Raw genomic sequence first — 17,540 nt, forward strand, 5'->3', positions numbered from 1 at the left:
TTTTAATCTTATCAGAAACTATAATTTAGACTATAAATATTTAAATAAATCTATTAACGTTATTTAGTCTGTCTGAATGCCTTAACAGAATTTGACTACTCATCACCTCCACTATCTCTTTGTTTCAAAATCCAGTCTCTCACATGGGGTATGACAATGGCTTACTGATTGCTTTCCTGACTTTCACTCTTGTTCCCCTACAGCTGCTTCTCAGCACAGCCCCCAAATCCTGCTTAAAGAGAAGGCAGATTGTGTTACTCTTCTGCTCAAAAATCTCCAGTTTCCTCCATTTTAATCAGAATGAAAGCTGACTGCACACAGCACTCTTCAAGGCTCTATCCAGCCCTATGGCCTCTTTGGATTCATTTCCTAGTTCACTTTGCCTCATTCACTCACCACAGCAGCATTGGCCTCCTTGCTCTTCTTAGAACATACGAGTTGTGCTCCTACCTCAGGGTCTCCACACTGGCTGTTCTTCCAGAGGTATGTTTAATAACATATTTTAGAAACTGGTTGAGCAAGGGCACTGACCAATCAAGATGGACGACAGCTACAAGGAAGTGGAGCAGCCTTCCCTGCATGTTCCTGATGAATATCAGTGCCATCTCTGCCTGGTGGAAAACCTTGCCCTACAAAACCACATGGTTAATTCTTTCACTTCATTCAAATATTTGCTTGACTAGAGTCTGTCATATAGTAAGTTCTCATTATATGTTGGTTGACTCAAAGAATTGTTTGTATTGTATGAACTCACTGTTCATATAAAGATTTATCAAATATAGATGCTAGCAATGTGGATGGAGCTTCCTGCTAAATTAAAAAAAATCTAGTAGATGCTAATTCATTCCAAAGGCAACTTCCAAAAGACAATATTAAATAAAAGAGAATATTTTTCCCAAAATGCTTTTTTTCATATTCTCTTATAAAAGACAAAACCAATAGAAAATATAATTGATCACATATGTATAATGCAATTTAAGCCTTCATTATGTGTTGATACCCTATTTTAACAGATGTACAGAAAAGAAAACTATAAAGATTTCTACTTTAAAAACTAGATAAAAGTTCTACTTTTCCAGATTTAAATCAGTTTGGAAAAATTTGTGCAGTCAACCTATGAATATTTTCTCTAAGAAGTAACAGAGAGGATCAAAATCAGGGTCTTCTAAAATTTTTTATACTTATTTAAACCATATAGCCATTTAAACCTGCATCATACAAGTGCTACCTTTGAACCTGATCTTTCCCTTCCCTTTTTCACTTTGGATTTTCTGCCAGGAGCTAAGATGCAGGAGGTGCAGTCCTGATGAAGCTTCTACCTTTAAACAGCATAAACAACATGTTTTGATATATGGAGAGTACAACCCTAGCCATGCTGCAATGGTGAGGTTGAATTTCGGAGACTGGGTGTCTGATATGCTTTGGCTCTGTGTCCCTACCCAAATCTCATCTCAAACTGTAATCCCCACAACCTCCATGTGTGGAGGGTGGGCCCTGGTGGGGGATGATTGAATTACAGAGGAGGCTTCCCCTGTGTTGTTCTTGTGATGGTGAGTGAGTCCTCAAGAGATTTGCTGGTTTTATAAGTGTTTCACAGATTCCTTCTGCCATGATTGTAGGTTTCCTGAGCCCTCTGCAGCCATGCAAAACTGTGAGTCAAATAAACCTCTTTTGTTTATAAATTACCCAATCTCTGGCAGTTCTTTATAGCAGTGTGAGAATGAACTAATACAGTGTCAGGATTGTGTACTCACTTTACTGATGACTGAAGTCACACTTCGTGTGCTTGGAGCTGGTGACCTCTGAGTGACTGGGGTCACACCATTGCTCCGACTGCTCTTCGGGGTCCTAGGACCAGCTTCCTGGTCATTGAGATCTGATGAGCCAGTTCCTCCCCTAAATGAGAAAGCATATTCTGACTTTAACATGGAAGAAGAGCAGCAACCAAATTCACAGGCAGAGTAAAGCTGACGAGGAAAATGATAAGAACATATGAACCACACTGAGTTCACAAGAGTCATACTGGAACTGCTCAACAATTATGATGTCTGGAGACAACAGATGCTGGAGAGGATGTGGAGAAATAGGAACACTTTTACACTGTTGGTGGGAGTGTAAATTCGTTCAACCATTGTGGAAGACAGTGTGGCGATTCCTCAAGGACCTAGAAATAGAAATTCCATTTGACCCAGCAATCCCATTACTGGGCATATATCCAAAGGATTATAAATCGTTCTACTATAAGGACACATGCACACGAATGTTCATTGCAGCACAGTTTACAATAGCAAAGACCTGGAACCAACCCAAATGCCCATCGATGATAGACTGGACAGGAAAAATGTGGCACATATACACCATGGAATATTATGCAGCCATCAAAAACGATGAGTTTGCGTCCTTTGAAGGGACATGGATGAACCTGGAAACTATCATTCTCAGCAAACTGACACAAGAACACAAAATCAAACACCGCATGTTCTCACTCATAGGAGGGTGTTGAACAATGAGAACACATGGACACAGGGAGGGGAGCACTATACACTGGGGTCTGTTGGGGGGAGTGGGGGGAACAGCGGCGGGGGTGGGGAGTTGGGGAGGGATAGCATGGGGAGAAATGCCAGATATAGGTGAAGGGGAGAAAGGCAGCAAATCACATTGCCACGTATGCACCTATGCAACAACCTTGCATGTTTTTCACATGTACCCCAAAACCTAAAATGCAATAAAAAAAAAAAGAAAAACAATTATGATGTCACCTTCCTCCTCAAAAGCCCTCAGGGGATCACTAGGTTTGTCTCCATTTGCCTGACTCCAGGGTCACTGTAATTAAACTTTGTCCCATCTTTTTGATTTTGTTTCCTACTGCTTACCAGCATTCTCTCAGCCAGTCCAGATTCCTTACCATTTTCTCAACTCACCATCTTGACTTCCACCTCCTGAAGCCTTTGCTCACCTTCTCTTGACCAGTTATGCCCTCTTAACCGCTCTCTGTCTATGCAAATCTTTCTCAGTCTTCAAGGGCAAATGAAGTCCAGCCTTCCCCATCAGGCCTCTCCTGTCAAGCACAAGCCTTGTCAACCTCTGCTCCACTCAGTTCCTATTGACTTATGGTCTTTGCCAGGCTACTGTATTTAGTACTTGACTGCACAATGTCTTGTTTTGCTTCCTAATTGATCCACATATGTGAGCTACGGTGTTTCATTAAACTATGAACTCCTTGGACACAGAGTCCGTGCCATAATTATCATGTATCTCCAGCAGCTTCGTAGTGCCTTAGTACAAAGAAGCCACTTAGTACACATTTAATCAAAGATTAGAAGTGATATTTCATTTCTCTGTGTTGTTTTAGTGTCTGATTCATGGTTCACATTTGATAAATATGGTACAAAAATAATGACATTTGGTAAATTAGCTTGAATCACTTTCATGTTTGCTAAAACGATTCAACTTAATCCAATATCAATAAATGAAAAAGCAGTTCCCGCCCTGGAGGTGTTCACAATTTTCTTATTAAATGAGCTTCATAAGTCAACATAAATTTTGAAAAAGTGGAGTTTAAGAGAAGTGATTGTTCTCATTTTATTCTTTTCCCTCAGTGAATACAAAATATGCTAAGTGGTAAAATAGAAGCCCTTATGAGTTTTGCTCTCTCAATTATTGTCTTAATAAGTTACAAATGCACCTATAATAGTATACATCTTATTGATAAAGCATACCAGCAGTGGTTAATAGTGATGAAGACTTGCAGTTGAGTCAATCAGAGGAGAGACTAAATAGAATAAAGGAATATTTTTTAAAACAATGTTTAAATGTGCACATATAATTACCAGAAGACAAATCAGGCAGAAGAAAGAATAGGCAATGACCATTGGATGGAACTGTCAACCACAACCCCTAAGATTTTTCAAGGTTGTGCAGCAGAGAAGTCACCAAAACCAAATTTGTCCTGGTCTACATTACCAGCTACCACCACCTTCAATAATCATGAATAGAAGTGGCATTTACTTAGTATCTTCTAGGTGTTAGCCATTTTCCATCCCCAAATATCCATGTAAAATACGTTTTAGAATATTATTTAATATTTTTAAAATGAAGAAATTGAGTCTTGGAGAGGTTAAATAATTATTCCATACATGTATGCATGTACACACACACATGCATACACTGACATACCACTATGCTATCATACAGTTAGCATGTGACAAAGTCAGCACATAAACAGTATTGTTAGTCTACCCAAAGCCTGTGACCTTCTAGTTTCTCATACTGCTTACTCATCATTTCACTAAGAACAAATCATTCCAGCCAGCCAGGTTTTGAATTTATAGAATGAACTATCAAACAAAAGATAATCAAAGGAGCAAAGAGCTGGGAGTTAGTTTCTTGGGACTTAAGAGAATTATGAAAATTTTTTATGTTACTAAAGAGTGGTTACTAAAGGGTGGCATTTCCTTGTTACTAAAGAGTCTCTGCAGAAAGGGTCTCTGGCTTCCTCTTTGTAGAGATGGCACTCTAACTAAATTACAGTGCTGTGGACTCAGCTGAGATGTCTATGATTGTGTCTGTTGATTCTGACGAGAGTAAAATTTTGTTTTTAAGAAAATTGATACACTTTGGAATTCTAATTTCCTTGGTGATATTCCTGAACCCTTCTACCTGAATCATGAGATTTCTACATTTGACAACAGTTAGCCATATTTGCACCTTTCCAAGCATTTCTGATCATCTCACAGGTCCTACTTAGGAGAGGCATAGAGACTTTCCCGTTGATGCTGTACTGTGACCATAGGTTCTCTAGGACAAAGTTAACACAAAAATATCTCTCCCTACTGTTGCTGGTAAAATCTCTTTAAAAAAGAAAGGGCAGTGGTGAATCTTGCAGAAATGAGCCACAAAAGTTGTGAACCGAAGGGACTCATGTGGGTGTTTCTGCTTGTGTACGTGCTGAAGGTCCTTCCAGAGCCAGGTGGTTTTGAGAAACGCCCCATCATGGATTAGCCTTGCTGAAACCAAAAGTGCTGCTTATGTAGAAGCTCTGGCAGAAGCTGATTAATTGTGATGACATTTAAGAGGCTATCCTGAAATAGGACAAAATTCTTGTGATTGTAAGTCAGCTACTGCAAATTATCATTGCTAGTAGCATTATCTCAAAAATGACATAGACTTTCACATTTGCTCCTGACATTTACTGTGAGCTTTTCAAAAATATTTTTTCCTGTTGATTAAACTCAGAAAAGGTTTAGTCTGATAAGGCATATTGTCATAAATATTTGGGTGTCAACTCTTTTAGAAGTTATGTAGAATATGACATAAAATACATGAATCTTTGCCACTTAAATTGGAAAAGGATAAAAGCTTCGTTAAGTCAAAATTAAAGTTGTGAAGTTTAAAGGTCAATTAAGAAAAAGCTATTTTTCGATTCAGCTATCATGTTGCTTACATTTAAATAAGAAGTCAATAAACCTTCAAGCTAAAATGTGGTTAAGTAAAAACCAGCAAGAAGGAGATACATTTATCTCATTCTAAAAGGCCCAAATGTGGGGATATGTCACTGTCTGGGAGTTTGGATATTCTGGGTTTCTGAAAGACACATTTTCCAGATTAGAAAAGAGTTTCACTTACTTTACCTTATGAAATATACTTTAAAAGCCTTCTGTTTGTTATCTGTAATTCCATGGGTAGGGTAAACACATGTGACAGCAATAATTTTAGTATACCCTTACAATGACCCTGTATGGCAGATGCAACTGAATGTTTGTTCCAAGCTAGAAAATCGAGGAGTGGCCAGCCCTGTAATTTGTTTCTTACCTATGAAAAACATCTGAGCCCCTGGCCCTTCTCATGGAACACAGACCATACCGGGGATTAAGGCCCTGAGTTTCGGGTTAAATGAAGGTTTCCAGGTGGAGGTCGTTAGGGGGAAGGTTTTAGGTGAAAATGCCATATAAACTGTATGCTATTTGCAAGTGGTTGTGGTTTTCCTCCCCAGCCCACCACTGCTGGACTCTCTCCACTGTGTGTAAGACCCTAATAAAATCCCATGTCTCGTTTGCTGGCTCTGAGTGTCTTGAAACTGGCAGCTTCCCTACTGAGGTTAATAGGGGTTCAGCACAGCACCATGTTGCTCCGAAATCTTGATAACAGCTTCCCAGGTGTATCCATTTCTAGACAGAGGATTCAAGGGTAGGGGGCAGAGATTACAATTTAATGAGTTGCCTTTCTGGTTTACATAAAGGTCTCCTAGGAATTGTAGCCAGGAAACAATTTCCCAGGATCCAACCTTCCCAGAGTGGCTGACAGTGTTGAGCCTGTACCCATGTGGTGAAATGTGTGCTCTCTTAAGGCAGCATTAACCTGAGAGATCCTAAAACTCACTGAGACAAAGAGGCTAATGTGCAGCACAACACAGAGACAGTGCATAATATTCTTTTTTTTCCTGAGGTTCATGAGCATTCCTAACTTCTTTTAGTTATTTTGTATCTACAATAAATTTGCAGGAAAGATGGCCAAGGGAGGTTGCAGTTAGAAAGAGAGATGAGCCTGGTAAATGGGAAAGAGATACAAAAAATGGATGTAGCTCAATCTTCTAGTCTTTGGTGATCCCCAGGTGCTGTGTCTTTATTAATAGTCTTATGTGAGATGAGTGGCCCTCATCCTTACATGCACATTAGAAACCTCTGGGGAGCCATTAAAACTCCCATGTCCAGACTACACCTCAGGCTAGTCACATGGGACTCTCTGGGTATGGGATCTAGGTGTCAGCATGTTTTAAGACTCCCCCGGTGATTCCAATATGAAGCCAAGGCTGAAAACCACTGTACTAAGCTGTGAATAAAAATTCATCGATCTCAGACATGTCTCCACCCGCATTGTTCTCTCCCCTTCTACCACTATTTTCTTTTTTTTATTCAACAGTATTCACATGAAGAGAGCTCAGCTGTTCTTGTGGTTCAGACTGTGATACATGGAAGGACACTTATTCTTAGTGAGTGAATGTGTTGCACTAGGGGTCAGCAAACTATGGCTTGTGGACAGATTTGGGCCAAATGTTTCTATACAGTCATGTGCTTAGAGTAGTTTTTACATTTTTAAATGGTTGAAAAAAATCAAAAGAAGAATAATATTTTGTGGCACATGAACATTATATGGAATTCAAATTTCAGTGCCCATAAATAAAATGTGATTGGAATTCAGGCAGCCCATTCATTCATGTATTGTCTATACTGCTTCCATGTTCTGACAGCAAAGTTGAGCAGTTGAGACAGAGATCATATGGCCTACAAATTCACACATATTATCTATACCTTTACAGAAAAGGTTTGTTGATCTTTGTGCTTATGCCAGCTTGGGGAAAAACTCTAAGCATGTTTTTCCTTTCCTCTCACAGTACGACAACAATTACCAATCAACACAGAAGACTTCTGTGACCAAAGGTGTGGGGTTTTCCCCCACACACCAAGCAGCAAACATCAGCTGGGTGTCCTCTAATTAAATTCTGACACTATCTATTCAAAGAGAGTGTCAGATCCCACAGGGTGAGGGATCAATCCTCAAGACTGCCCTCCCCCAGACACTAGTCACATGTCCAGGCCTTCAGAACTTCTGACCCATTGTCTTCAAGTTGGGGTTCCCATGACCCCATTTTGGGTTTGATTAACTGGAGTGGCTCACAGAACTCAGGGAAACACTTACATCTAGTTTATTACAAAGGATACAGATAAAGAGATGTGTAGGGTGAGGTATGGGGATAGGACTGCAGAGCTTCCATGCCTTCCCTGTGCGTACCACCCTCCTGGAACCTCCACACGTGTGGCTATCCAGAAGTTCTCTGAACTATGTCCTCTTGGATCTTTATGGAGGCTTCATTACATAGGCATGATTGACAACTGTGTAAAATGTGACTGGACAGAAAGTGCATGATCTAAACCCAGCAAGGCCTGTCTGTTCAGGCTTTTCTTGGATTCTCTGTGTAGCATTCCTCCCTCTAGGTTATGAGGCAGGGTTCTCTGGAATGAGGGTCTTTTGAACCACAATCAGATTAGAGTCCTGCTTGGGTAGGTCAAAGAAGGACAGCAGAAGGTCAGAGAGAAAGATTATGTTTCCTGAGGCCTAAAGCTGCCCAACAGCATAACAAGGACTATGGAAGTTAGGAGGCAGGAACTATGGATGAAAACCTATATACATATTAACACCACAGTGCCTATGCACACAGGTGCATACACACAAACACACACACACACACACAGAGATGTGTCTATTTAAAAACAAAACTCTTTGAAGAGGCCAATACACCCAAAATAAGTAAATTTCAGGTATTGGGTGTTTGTGTGTTAAACTTAGACCCAAGTGAGCCATCATAGCAGCCCTTGAAAGCAGAATTAGGGAAGTAGAGAGATGAGAAAGACATGGAAATTCCTCAAGCAGCTTCTCTAGCTGCGATGTCCCCTGAAGCCACTGGCCTTCTATGGCTTACTCACACATGTCTTCCTTTTCCTTTTTGGAAAGAGGACAAGAATAGTATAATGTAATGGGCACTCAATAAAATTGTCCAGTGAATCCTAGTGTTAACTATATAAACAGCTTTATTATTTGACTTAATAAAACGAAAGCTGATTTGTTTGCTGGTTTTAAAAATGTTTAGTGTTTCCTTAATGGATTTGCTTCCTTTAAGAAGATTCCTTTTAAAGTGGAGGAGACAGTTACCATGAGGAAGGGACTCCTGTTGGGTATAAAGAAAGAGATCTTAAGAACAGGTAGTACTCTAAATGTGATAATATTTTTGTTATTTAGCATCACATTAAAATTCTGATCTAATTTCTTGTTTCTAAATAATGACCAGAAACCATTTTGAGGAGAGAGGCCAGCAGCCATGAAAAGCCTTGAGTCGATTAGAAGTCGGGGGCAAGAAGAAAGCCAACGACCTTCCTGCATAGACACAAAGGAAAGGAAGTATTTAACAGAACTTAGCTTTCAGCAACTAAATAGAACAAGTACTTACTGCATACTTAGTAGTTCAGAATTGCCAACGTCTTGTTCTGAGTAGGATGCTATATCGTATATAAGAAGATAGTTATTAAGGCATCCAAAGCCATCTACATCCGGGTTCATTTTACCTCTCCATCTTCTCATCTCTTGTACACCATACTTCAATTTTTATACTCTAGAAACTCTGAACAGTTTCTTTTCAGCACACACAGTCTCCCTTAGTGTCTATTTTCCTTTGTACTTTTTATTTCTTCTGTGTAGAATGCTCTTCCTATCTTTATTTACCTGACCAAGTCCTCCTTGTTTCTTAAAAGCTGCTTAGGGGTCATCTCAATGAAGCTTCCCCAAATCCTTTGGAAGGATAAATGCCTATCTTTGGTTTTCCCACAGCACGCAGAATATCTTTTTAAAATCGTATTACTATATTGTATTTAAATTATTTGTTTAGTTATCCTAGCCTTCCTGCTAAACTGGAAGCTCATAAAAAGGTGGAACAGTATTATTGTCTAAGAACTTCCACATTTACCATCTGGCATATATAGTACTAGGTCAATAATTTTGGCAGAGCTGTGTGTTGAATTCATTTGTATAAATAGAATGCATAGATGACCAAGTTATATATCTCTGCTTCTCAATGACTTGCAGAAAAACAAAGGCTATGTATTTTATCTTAGCTACTCTGAGAATGGTAGCATGTCACATAATACATGTTTAGGTAGCAGTGAGAAAAAGAGAAATTTACTAAATTGGAGGAGGGAAATGTGTTAGATTTAGTTCATAGAAATAGAGCATGCCAAGTCAGTGAATCCACAGGAAACAATTGGAGAAACAGACAAAACAGCAAGGAGGAGAATTCAGGCTTACAATCATTTGATCGCAGGAATGAAGCATGGATGTGACTGAATTACTGAGCCTCCATACCTTCTCACGTTATTGGCATTATAATGAGGAAAGTCACACATAATGTAAACAGAAATCAAAGGCTGAACAATGGTCTGACAAACTGCATCTTTGAAGGAGGTCTGAGAACAGTTTGGGAGGGATGTCGTAGCAGACTCTGTCAGTGTCCCTGCCCGTTTGCCCTCAGCACTCACCTCTACCCACAGAACCCTGGTTACTGGGAACACCCAGAACTCCCTGCCTGAGGAGTTTGTTTTGGATCACTGAAGCATAGAGCCCCTGTGAACAGGGCAAGTCGGAGAGTTAGTGCCCTAGAAACAACCCTCAATCAATTTTGAACAAAGAGCTACTGTAAAAATATTCCAGATTCCCTACCTCTTGACTGGATAACTCTGAGGTATGTTCAGTGCTGTTTTCTAGAGTTGACCAGTGAGATTTAGCTCTAGTTGCCCACAATAGCACTGGCTTAATGAGACACCCTTTTTGCCTCCCTTCCCTTCCCTGGCTCATTTCCCCACTCTCCTATCTCTGTTTCCCTAGACCACATTCTGAACATATTACTTACTCTTGAATCCTTGTTTCAGGATTTTCTTCCTAAGGAGCCCAAATCAAGTGTATATTGGTGCATATAGTGGGCAAAGGATGAGTTTAGAAAAGGATGGCTTTGAGTTCTAAATAGAAGTTTCCAGCTACAGTTCTTTTTTTGCAACTTCAGACTGTGTATCTCCCACTGATAAGGTCACAGTATAACAAAATACTCTGGCGAATTCACGTTTCCTCTTCTGTTTTATCACATGTCAGTTGCTCCTTGGAATTAAAATTCACTTTGCTCAGGCCACCATGGTTTTGAGAATTGCTTTAGGCTGTTAGTATTTGCTGCAGCTTGTGGCTTTGATTGCCCACCCCTCACTCCCCCTAAGGAGGGCTGACCTTACCCAAAGGTGATTAAAATGGAAAAAAAGGAATTAGCAGTATCAGACAAGGGAGGCAAAGGCACAGAAAAGAGGTGAAAGTAATTTTCCTTTGCAGGACAATGCTCATAGTCTTTATCCTTTTGAGCCACGAAACAACCACAGCTGTATTATAGAATAAAACGTACATACTTTCAGAAATATGCTATACATTTAAACATTTTGTAGATCCTGGTAAGGAAAGGAGTTTGCTAATAGCATTAGCAATGGCAACAAGCTATATAATGTTTAATCTAATACACAAAACAGACCAATGTTGACTTTGTGGATGTGGTCCTGACTCAGTTAAACTAACACTCCCACTTTACTGTATTCAAATTATTAGTAAGAGGCTGCCACCTAATTGGCACCTTAATTGTAAAGATGTCAACAAAAATTACATTCAGGACAGGAGAATAGTTCTATTTCTGATGAAAAAGGAAGGTACTATTTAGTGATAGAATGGGTTTAATAAACTCACTTTACCAAAATAATAGATATGAGGAATGGATGATTCTTTAAAGTCATGATAATACCCAAAGTGCTATATTTCCTGGACAGAGAAAGAGAGTGGGCAGTGCTAGCTAAGGGCTGGCTTGAATGGTGTGGTATCTGCTTTGGTGGATCAGAGCCAAAGCAAAGCAGTTTGTGAAGCTTCACGAAGACTGTGACCATCAGTTCCAGCTCCCCTGGAGAGCAATTAGGAATAACTGGATGAAACTGGTGTGCCTGGGGCAGAGGAGTGGAGGGCAGAAAGATGACAACCTAGTTGGTTACAAGACCAAACACAAGGTCCCATGGTCTGTTCACGTTCCATGTGAATATTGTCGTATTCTCCAATGACATGATAGAAAGGCTACTGAGAAACAGCATCATTCTTCCTCCATTTTTACTGAACAAAGCACATTTTAGGTTCAAAGTTCTACTTTTACTTTGTTTTTTAAAAGAACGTTGTTGGTATCTCCCTCAGATTCCCTTTACCAGCTGTGCATGCTCCTTACTAGCTCCTCAGTTCTCTTCTGCTAATGGATGTCACCTGCCACCTTCAGAGACCTTCCCTTTAGGACTGGAGCTGGAGGCCTAGAAATGTCCTGGAGTTTATCTCCTCCTCACCCCCATAGTAGAGTTATCAGATAAAATACAGAACTTGCAGTTCAATTTGAATTTCAGATAAACAATAATTTTTAAGTATAAGGATGTCCCACATATTGCATGAAACGTACTTATAGTAAAAAACAGTTTAGTCTCAAGTATATATACCTGGGCATCCTGTATCTTCATTTGCTAAGTCTAGAGACCCTATTCAAGGGAGGCCATGGTCAATCACTGACTGGTATAGGAGTGCAATAGTCCAGCTCCTAAATGTGGAAAAAGCTCAGGAATATAGTTTATGCTCCAGAGTCTCCTACAGGATCAGGCTGAGTCCTCAGATCTCACTGGAGCTAGCACCATTATTTAGCTTCTTTCTCTTCTCTATTCTGTCTCTTCTACTCCCTTCGTGGTTTCTCTTGGAATCACTTGATTAATAATAAATCACTTGCTTATATAAATCCTTATCTAGGGGTCTATTCCTGGGAGAGCATGACTTAAGTTAGAGATCTTATAAATCATACCACAGTGACAACTCATCACAACTTTGTAGGGATTAGAAATCACTACCTTGAATAATATTCTGTTTATTAACTACAACTTACATTTATGTTCCTAAAAATACTCTTTGTCTCATGTGTCAAGTCCCTAGCAACCGGTGAACATTCATTTGACAAACTCTTCTGAGAGGCTGCTAGGGCTTGTTTAATCTATTCGTACTTTCCCCTACTTTGAAACTACTGAAAAGAAATAAAGCCAACTGGACATCTGATAAAACATCATTTACACTCTTATATGATGTGAGCTTTAAAAAGGAATGCCCAAGCCCAGCTGCTCTAGGAAAAGACCAATGATCCATGAAAAAATATGCATTGTACAGGAGACAGGGGAATTATTGGTGAGCTCGGTCAGGCAATAGACCAAAGAGACTGGGATCTTACAGTCCCTTTAGATGACAGAAGTTAAGAAAGGATGGGTTACCTCCTGCCTCACTTTTCAAAGGACTCATTTTGAAATAATGGAACTCATCTCACTGTGGCAGTCCATTAATGAGTCATTATTGTGATGAATGAATGTTCAAGGGAAAAGACATTTTGCTCTACTGATCTCCTGAGCATCTTTACTCCCTTTCTTAATGGAAAAACATTGTTCATAACGTGCTTAAGCCAAAGCACTCCTGACTACAATATTCTGACTATCTGTAAGCCATTTCAGGTATTTACAATTTAAGATTAAAGTCTACTTGGGGACTTTCTTTCAGGTTACAACAAGAAAAGAAGCTCCTGGGTCAATATAACAGTATTTGGTGAAACATATCCATATGGCTTTATAGTTTTGGTTATTTATACCTAGCAGTAGATAAGACACAAAAAGTAAAACCAGGCAGATAGATTCCATTATGGTCTAAGCACTATGATTCTGGAGAGCATGCCCCTTATTATTCTTGTTGAGTAACTGTAAAACATATAACTTGATATAGCATGATCTAATTTTGTTAGGTTGGGAGACTTTTTTTTTCTTTTTAAACAAGAAACATTGTCTTTCCTCTTTTCATATATGTTGTCTTTCTTAAATGCTAGCTTCAAGTGTTAGCCAAGGTGGCTCATCCATGGAGTCCCCAGGAGGCTGAGCAAAAAGAACACCAAACTAGTTGCTTACTGTCTCTAAATAATTTTGACCACTACTATCAGAGTCAGGAGTCCAACTATGAAAAACGGAAATGAGATTTATTTATTTTAATTTTTTTTAGAGACAGAGTCGTGCTCAGTCATTCAGGCTGGAGTGCAGTGGCGTGATCATAACTCTCTGTAACCTTCAACTCCTGGGCTCAAGCAATCTTCCTGCCTTAGCCTTCTAAAGCATTGGGATTATAGACATAAGCCACTGTGCCCAGCCAAAAATGAAATTTTTATAGAAAGATTTTGTAGGACACAGCATGAAGCTACCTCAAGGGAAGCCGAATGAAACTATTTCAAGAATAAAGGCAATGATAGCTTAACAGTTTTTAATCATAAAAGGGAATATAACAGCATTCTTGAAAGTTTGAGAAATACTGACTATAGTAATAATATTTTGATAATGGGTGATAAATAATTTTATGCTTCCTTGTAATTTTGTTTCTGTATAGTTTTACATAAATTAACACTTGCTTGCAGGACTGCTATAGGGAAAAAAAGAAACAGCTATGGAGAATCACCATGAAAAAATAACCCAATAGTCAAAATAGTATCCCCTCTAAGGAAATTTTTTGGTCTACACTCTAAAATGGATTACAGGGAAGAGTGCAATTCTGCTTGCATTCTTCCTAACCTAAGGAGAAAAGAAAATCTGCCAGTTTTGCTGTCGGGCTTAGCAGAATTACTCCAGATCCAAGGAACCAAAAGGGAGTTAACAGTTGGACAAACCAGTGAAATATAAGGGTAGATTTTTTTTCATTGCTGGTTTTGATAATATACTAATCATGAAAATAAGTCTTGACTATGCCCCAATAGGATACAGAAAATCATGCCTGATATAAAATGACTGTGCTCTTGGCTATTCTTTGTGTTTCTCTTTATTTTTCTTGACAAGTGATAGATCTGTGGATAGGACATTCTCACTTGGCTCCACTGATAACCTCCTCTAACTGGAGGAGGTGGAACTAGAAAGGAAGTGAAATTTATGAAAAATTCTCTGAGGCAATTCAAATGTAAAATTATTAGTAATTTTTTAAAAGCTACAGGGAATGTATTTGACACTCAGAGCTTTCTTTTTCAGAAGCTTAAACAGAAAAAGCTCAAGAAGTCAATGGAAAACATTTTCTTGCCCTGTACATTTCCATTTGAACTGCAGCCCCAAGTGCCAGAACATAAAGTTTCATCCCTGCAGGTGACATAGGCAATTCCAATAGCTGTAATTCCAGAAGTAGGGTATGTGCTTTCCATTTCAACTAAAAAATATCTTCCTGAATTTTCAAATTATGTGTTAGGAGTTCTCCAAGTGGTAATATTTCACAGATACCTAAAATCCCCCTAAGAATGGGAATATATCAACCTTTTCCTCAGGCTATATCATTGCTCAATCTGTATGACACTTACCTGTCTGAACCAGAGGCTGACTTTAAACTCCGAAAATGTTGACCATCTAAGTCCAAGCTATAGCTCCGCCCACTTTCAGTTTTGGGAGTTACGATTTCTCCTCTAGTTGCTGATCTGAACTTGCTAAGAAGAAATCTGAAATTATATATATATATATATATTCAAAATTAGATAAGAAAGAAACCATTTAAAAATATCATTTCAAGAATACGATTTCTAGTACTTTTAACAATAAAGGATTCTTCAATAAGGCAGCCTTAGGGCTGAGAGGTTCTGGAGAATTCCCAGTGCTTCTGCAATACAGTGTCAAGGGTGGTAATGAAAAAGATCATGATATTCTCTCAAGACTGTACCACTTGCTGGTAGGTCACTACTAAGCAAAAGACTGCCTGCTCTGAGAACTCAGCACTGTCACCTGAAAAAGAAGATGCATTCCCTGGGCTGGGCCTGTTTGCAGGAATAGTGAGAATAGAGAGTTTGTACTCATTTTGCTCAGAGCGGGGAGCCAGGATGATCCTTTTGAACAACCTGAGGTAGCTACTTATTAGACTGCAGCTCCATGAGAGCAGTGACTCTGCCTTTATTGTTTCTTGCCAGATTTCCTGAGCCTAGAATGATGCCTGGCACATACTAGAATCCAACCAACTCTTGTGGAATGAATAATGTGGTTGAAACCATCTTTATTATCTTCCATGACATTTCTCCTTGTGCCTCATGTTGGATAAAATCTGATTACATTCCCATTTCACTAAATTATTTGGAATTTAAGCAAAAACAGCCTTTTAGGAACCTAAAGTCCTGATCCAGGATACTGAGTGCCCAAAACATGGGTGTTTCCAAATGTACTTTAATAACAAAATCAAAGCTATATTCCTTTTTGTAATGGCATTGGGAGATACACTTCATTTACATTCTCCAGTTTTCTAGAGGAAAAAATGGATTTCAAAGGTACTGTCACAATCTTAATAGAATCTGCCAAGTTGTCTCTGTTTCAAAGACCCCTGAAATAGTGCCATTGTTAAAGCGTCTGAAGCTTCAATCTACTGGAAAATTACATTTTTCTTTGGTGATAATACTACTTAATATAATGTCAAGGTATGCTGCTCTAGAACCACCTCATGCATGTCCTCTACTTAAGGTATCTCCTGTGCCTGGAATCACTCTTCCTCCGTTTTGTGATCCCGAACCCCATTTATTACTCAAACTCCTCCTCAAGTCCCATGTACAATTTGATGACTTTCTGAATGGCTCCTATACTCAACTGGCATTTATTATCTAGCCACTTATTTATACGTACTCAATAATTTATTACCTTATGACATCTCTTGTGGTGAGCACCCTCTACTTTAGAAAGGCGTTCAGGTAGCTCACATTGCCACCTTAAATCTTCCTGCAATTCTTTTATACTTACTAACTTTTCAGGTGTGTACCTTTTCTCCCCAACTAGATGTTATATTCCTTGATGACTGAGAACAATCAGACCCTTGTTTTGAATTTCAGCAAGGCTCAGCCCAGTGCTGTAATGGTTTGAATGATTCAGAATTTGCATAATTGATTGTGCTGGTGAGTTAGTTATTGTCTCCCTTCTTCAAGTCCACTATTCTGTAACCTGCTTTATGATGCCTGAGCTGGGGTCTGCAAATGACAACTCCTAGAGGAATTTGTGGGCTCTGAATTACTTATTTAATCAAGCTATTGATTGTTTTTTATGAGTCAGATACCATGCTAGATACTGTAACACAGAAGCAAAGAAACCACTGGTCTAGCCCTAAAGGAACTTACAATTAAGTGTGTGTGTGTGTGTGTGTGTGTTGATGGGGTATCAGAGTGCAATAAGATGGGTGGTGTACACGTACAAAGCATTGGGGTGACCCAAAGAGTGATAAATGAACTCAAGATGGTAGGAAGGATCTATACATAGGATAGGATACAAAGGATACTCTAGGCTCTCTCTGCAACTCATCTCTGCTCATCAATGAAGAAATAGTTTGTCATGAGTGCTTGAGTTAGATGACATTTAGATTGTAAGAACCCTAGACATTTTGTACAGCCAGATAAAGCTTCCAACACCAGCACCCTCTTACTTTGCATTCTACTGAGAGAATGAAGCAGTGCTGCCTGGAAAGGACCATAAAGTTAGCCAGGCATAGTGGCACATGCCTCGCAGTCCCAGCTACCTGCTGGGGAGTTCAAGGCCAGCTCAGGTAACATAATGAGACCCCATCTCAATAAAAGAAAGAGAAAGGACTATAAAACGACTTGGTGCATATTAGAGCTCTCACTGCTTCAGTCACAAAAACTGGCCAATAGCTGCCTGAGAAACAAAAACTGAAAAATGTAGGGCTGTGAAGTAGTAGTTTGCCTTTTGGCCTTTATAGCCTATATTTTAGGATGCACTTTTCCCCCTTGAAAGAAACTTCTTGATCCCTTATGTATCTTCCATTCCTATCCTCGGTACTTAACATTTGCATTCTATATTTGCTCACTGAACTAAGTCACTGTGGCGGCCAAATGTAATTTTTCTTCTTAAGGAAGC

The 17,540-nt window shown here is 39.3% G+C and overlaps 1 protein-coding gene across 2 annotated transcripts in view; it reads right to left on the bottom strand.

Moving 5' to 3' along the window:
* The window catches only part of SYTL5 (synaptotagmin like 5), a 194,529-nt gene that overhangs the window by 43,082 nt on the left and 133,907 nt on the right, over window positions 1–17,540 (bottom strand). For both annotated transcript variants that reach the window (XM_064364420.1, XM_021673268.2), the window contains exons 6-7: window positions 15,005–15,139; window positions 1,755–1,896 (exon numbers count right to left, since the gene is read on the bottom strand). In XM_064364420.1, the coding sequence (XP_064220490.1) occupies window positions 1,755–1,896; window positions 15,005–15,139 (277 nt within the window). The remainder of the gene's footprint in view (window positions 1–1,754; window positions 1,897–15,004; window positions 15,140–17,540) is intronic.

This window comes from Aotus nancymaae, unplaced genomic scaffold (assembly GCF_030222135.1).
Source record: "Aotus nancymaae isolate 86718 unplaced genomic scaffold, 86718_ANA_hifiasm-v0.15.2.pri h1tg000058l, whole genome shotgun sequence".
NCBI lineage: Eukaryota > Metazoa > Chordata > Mammalia > Primates > Aotidae > Aotus > Aotus nancymaae.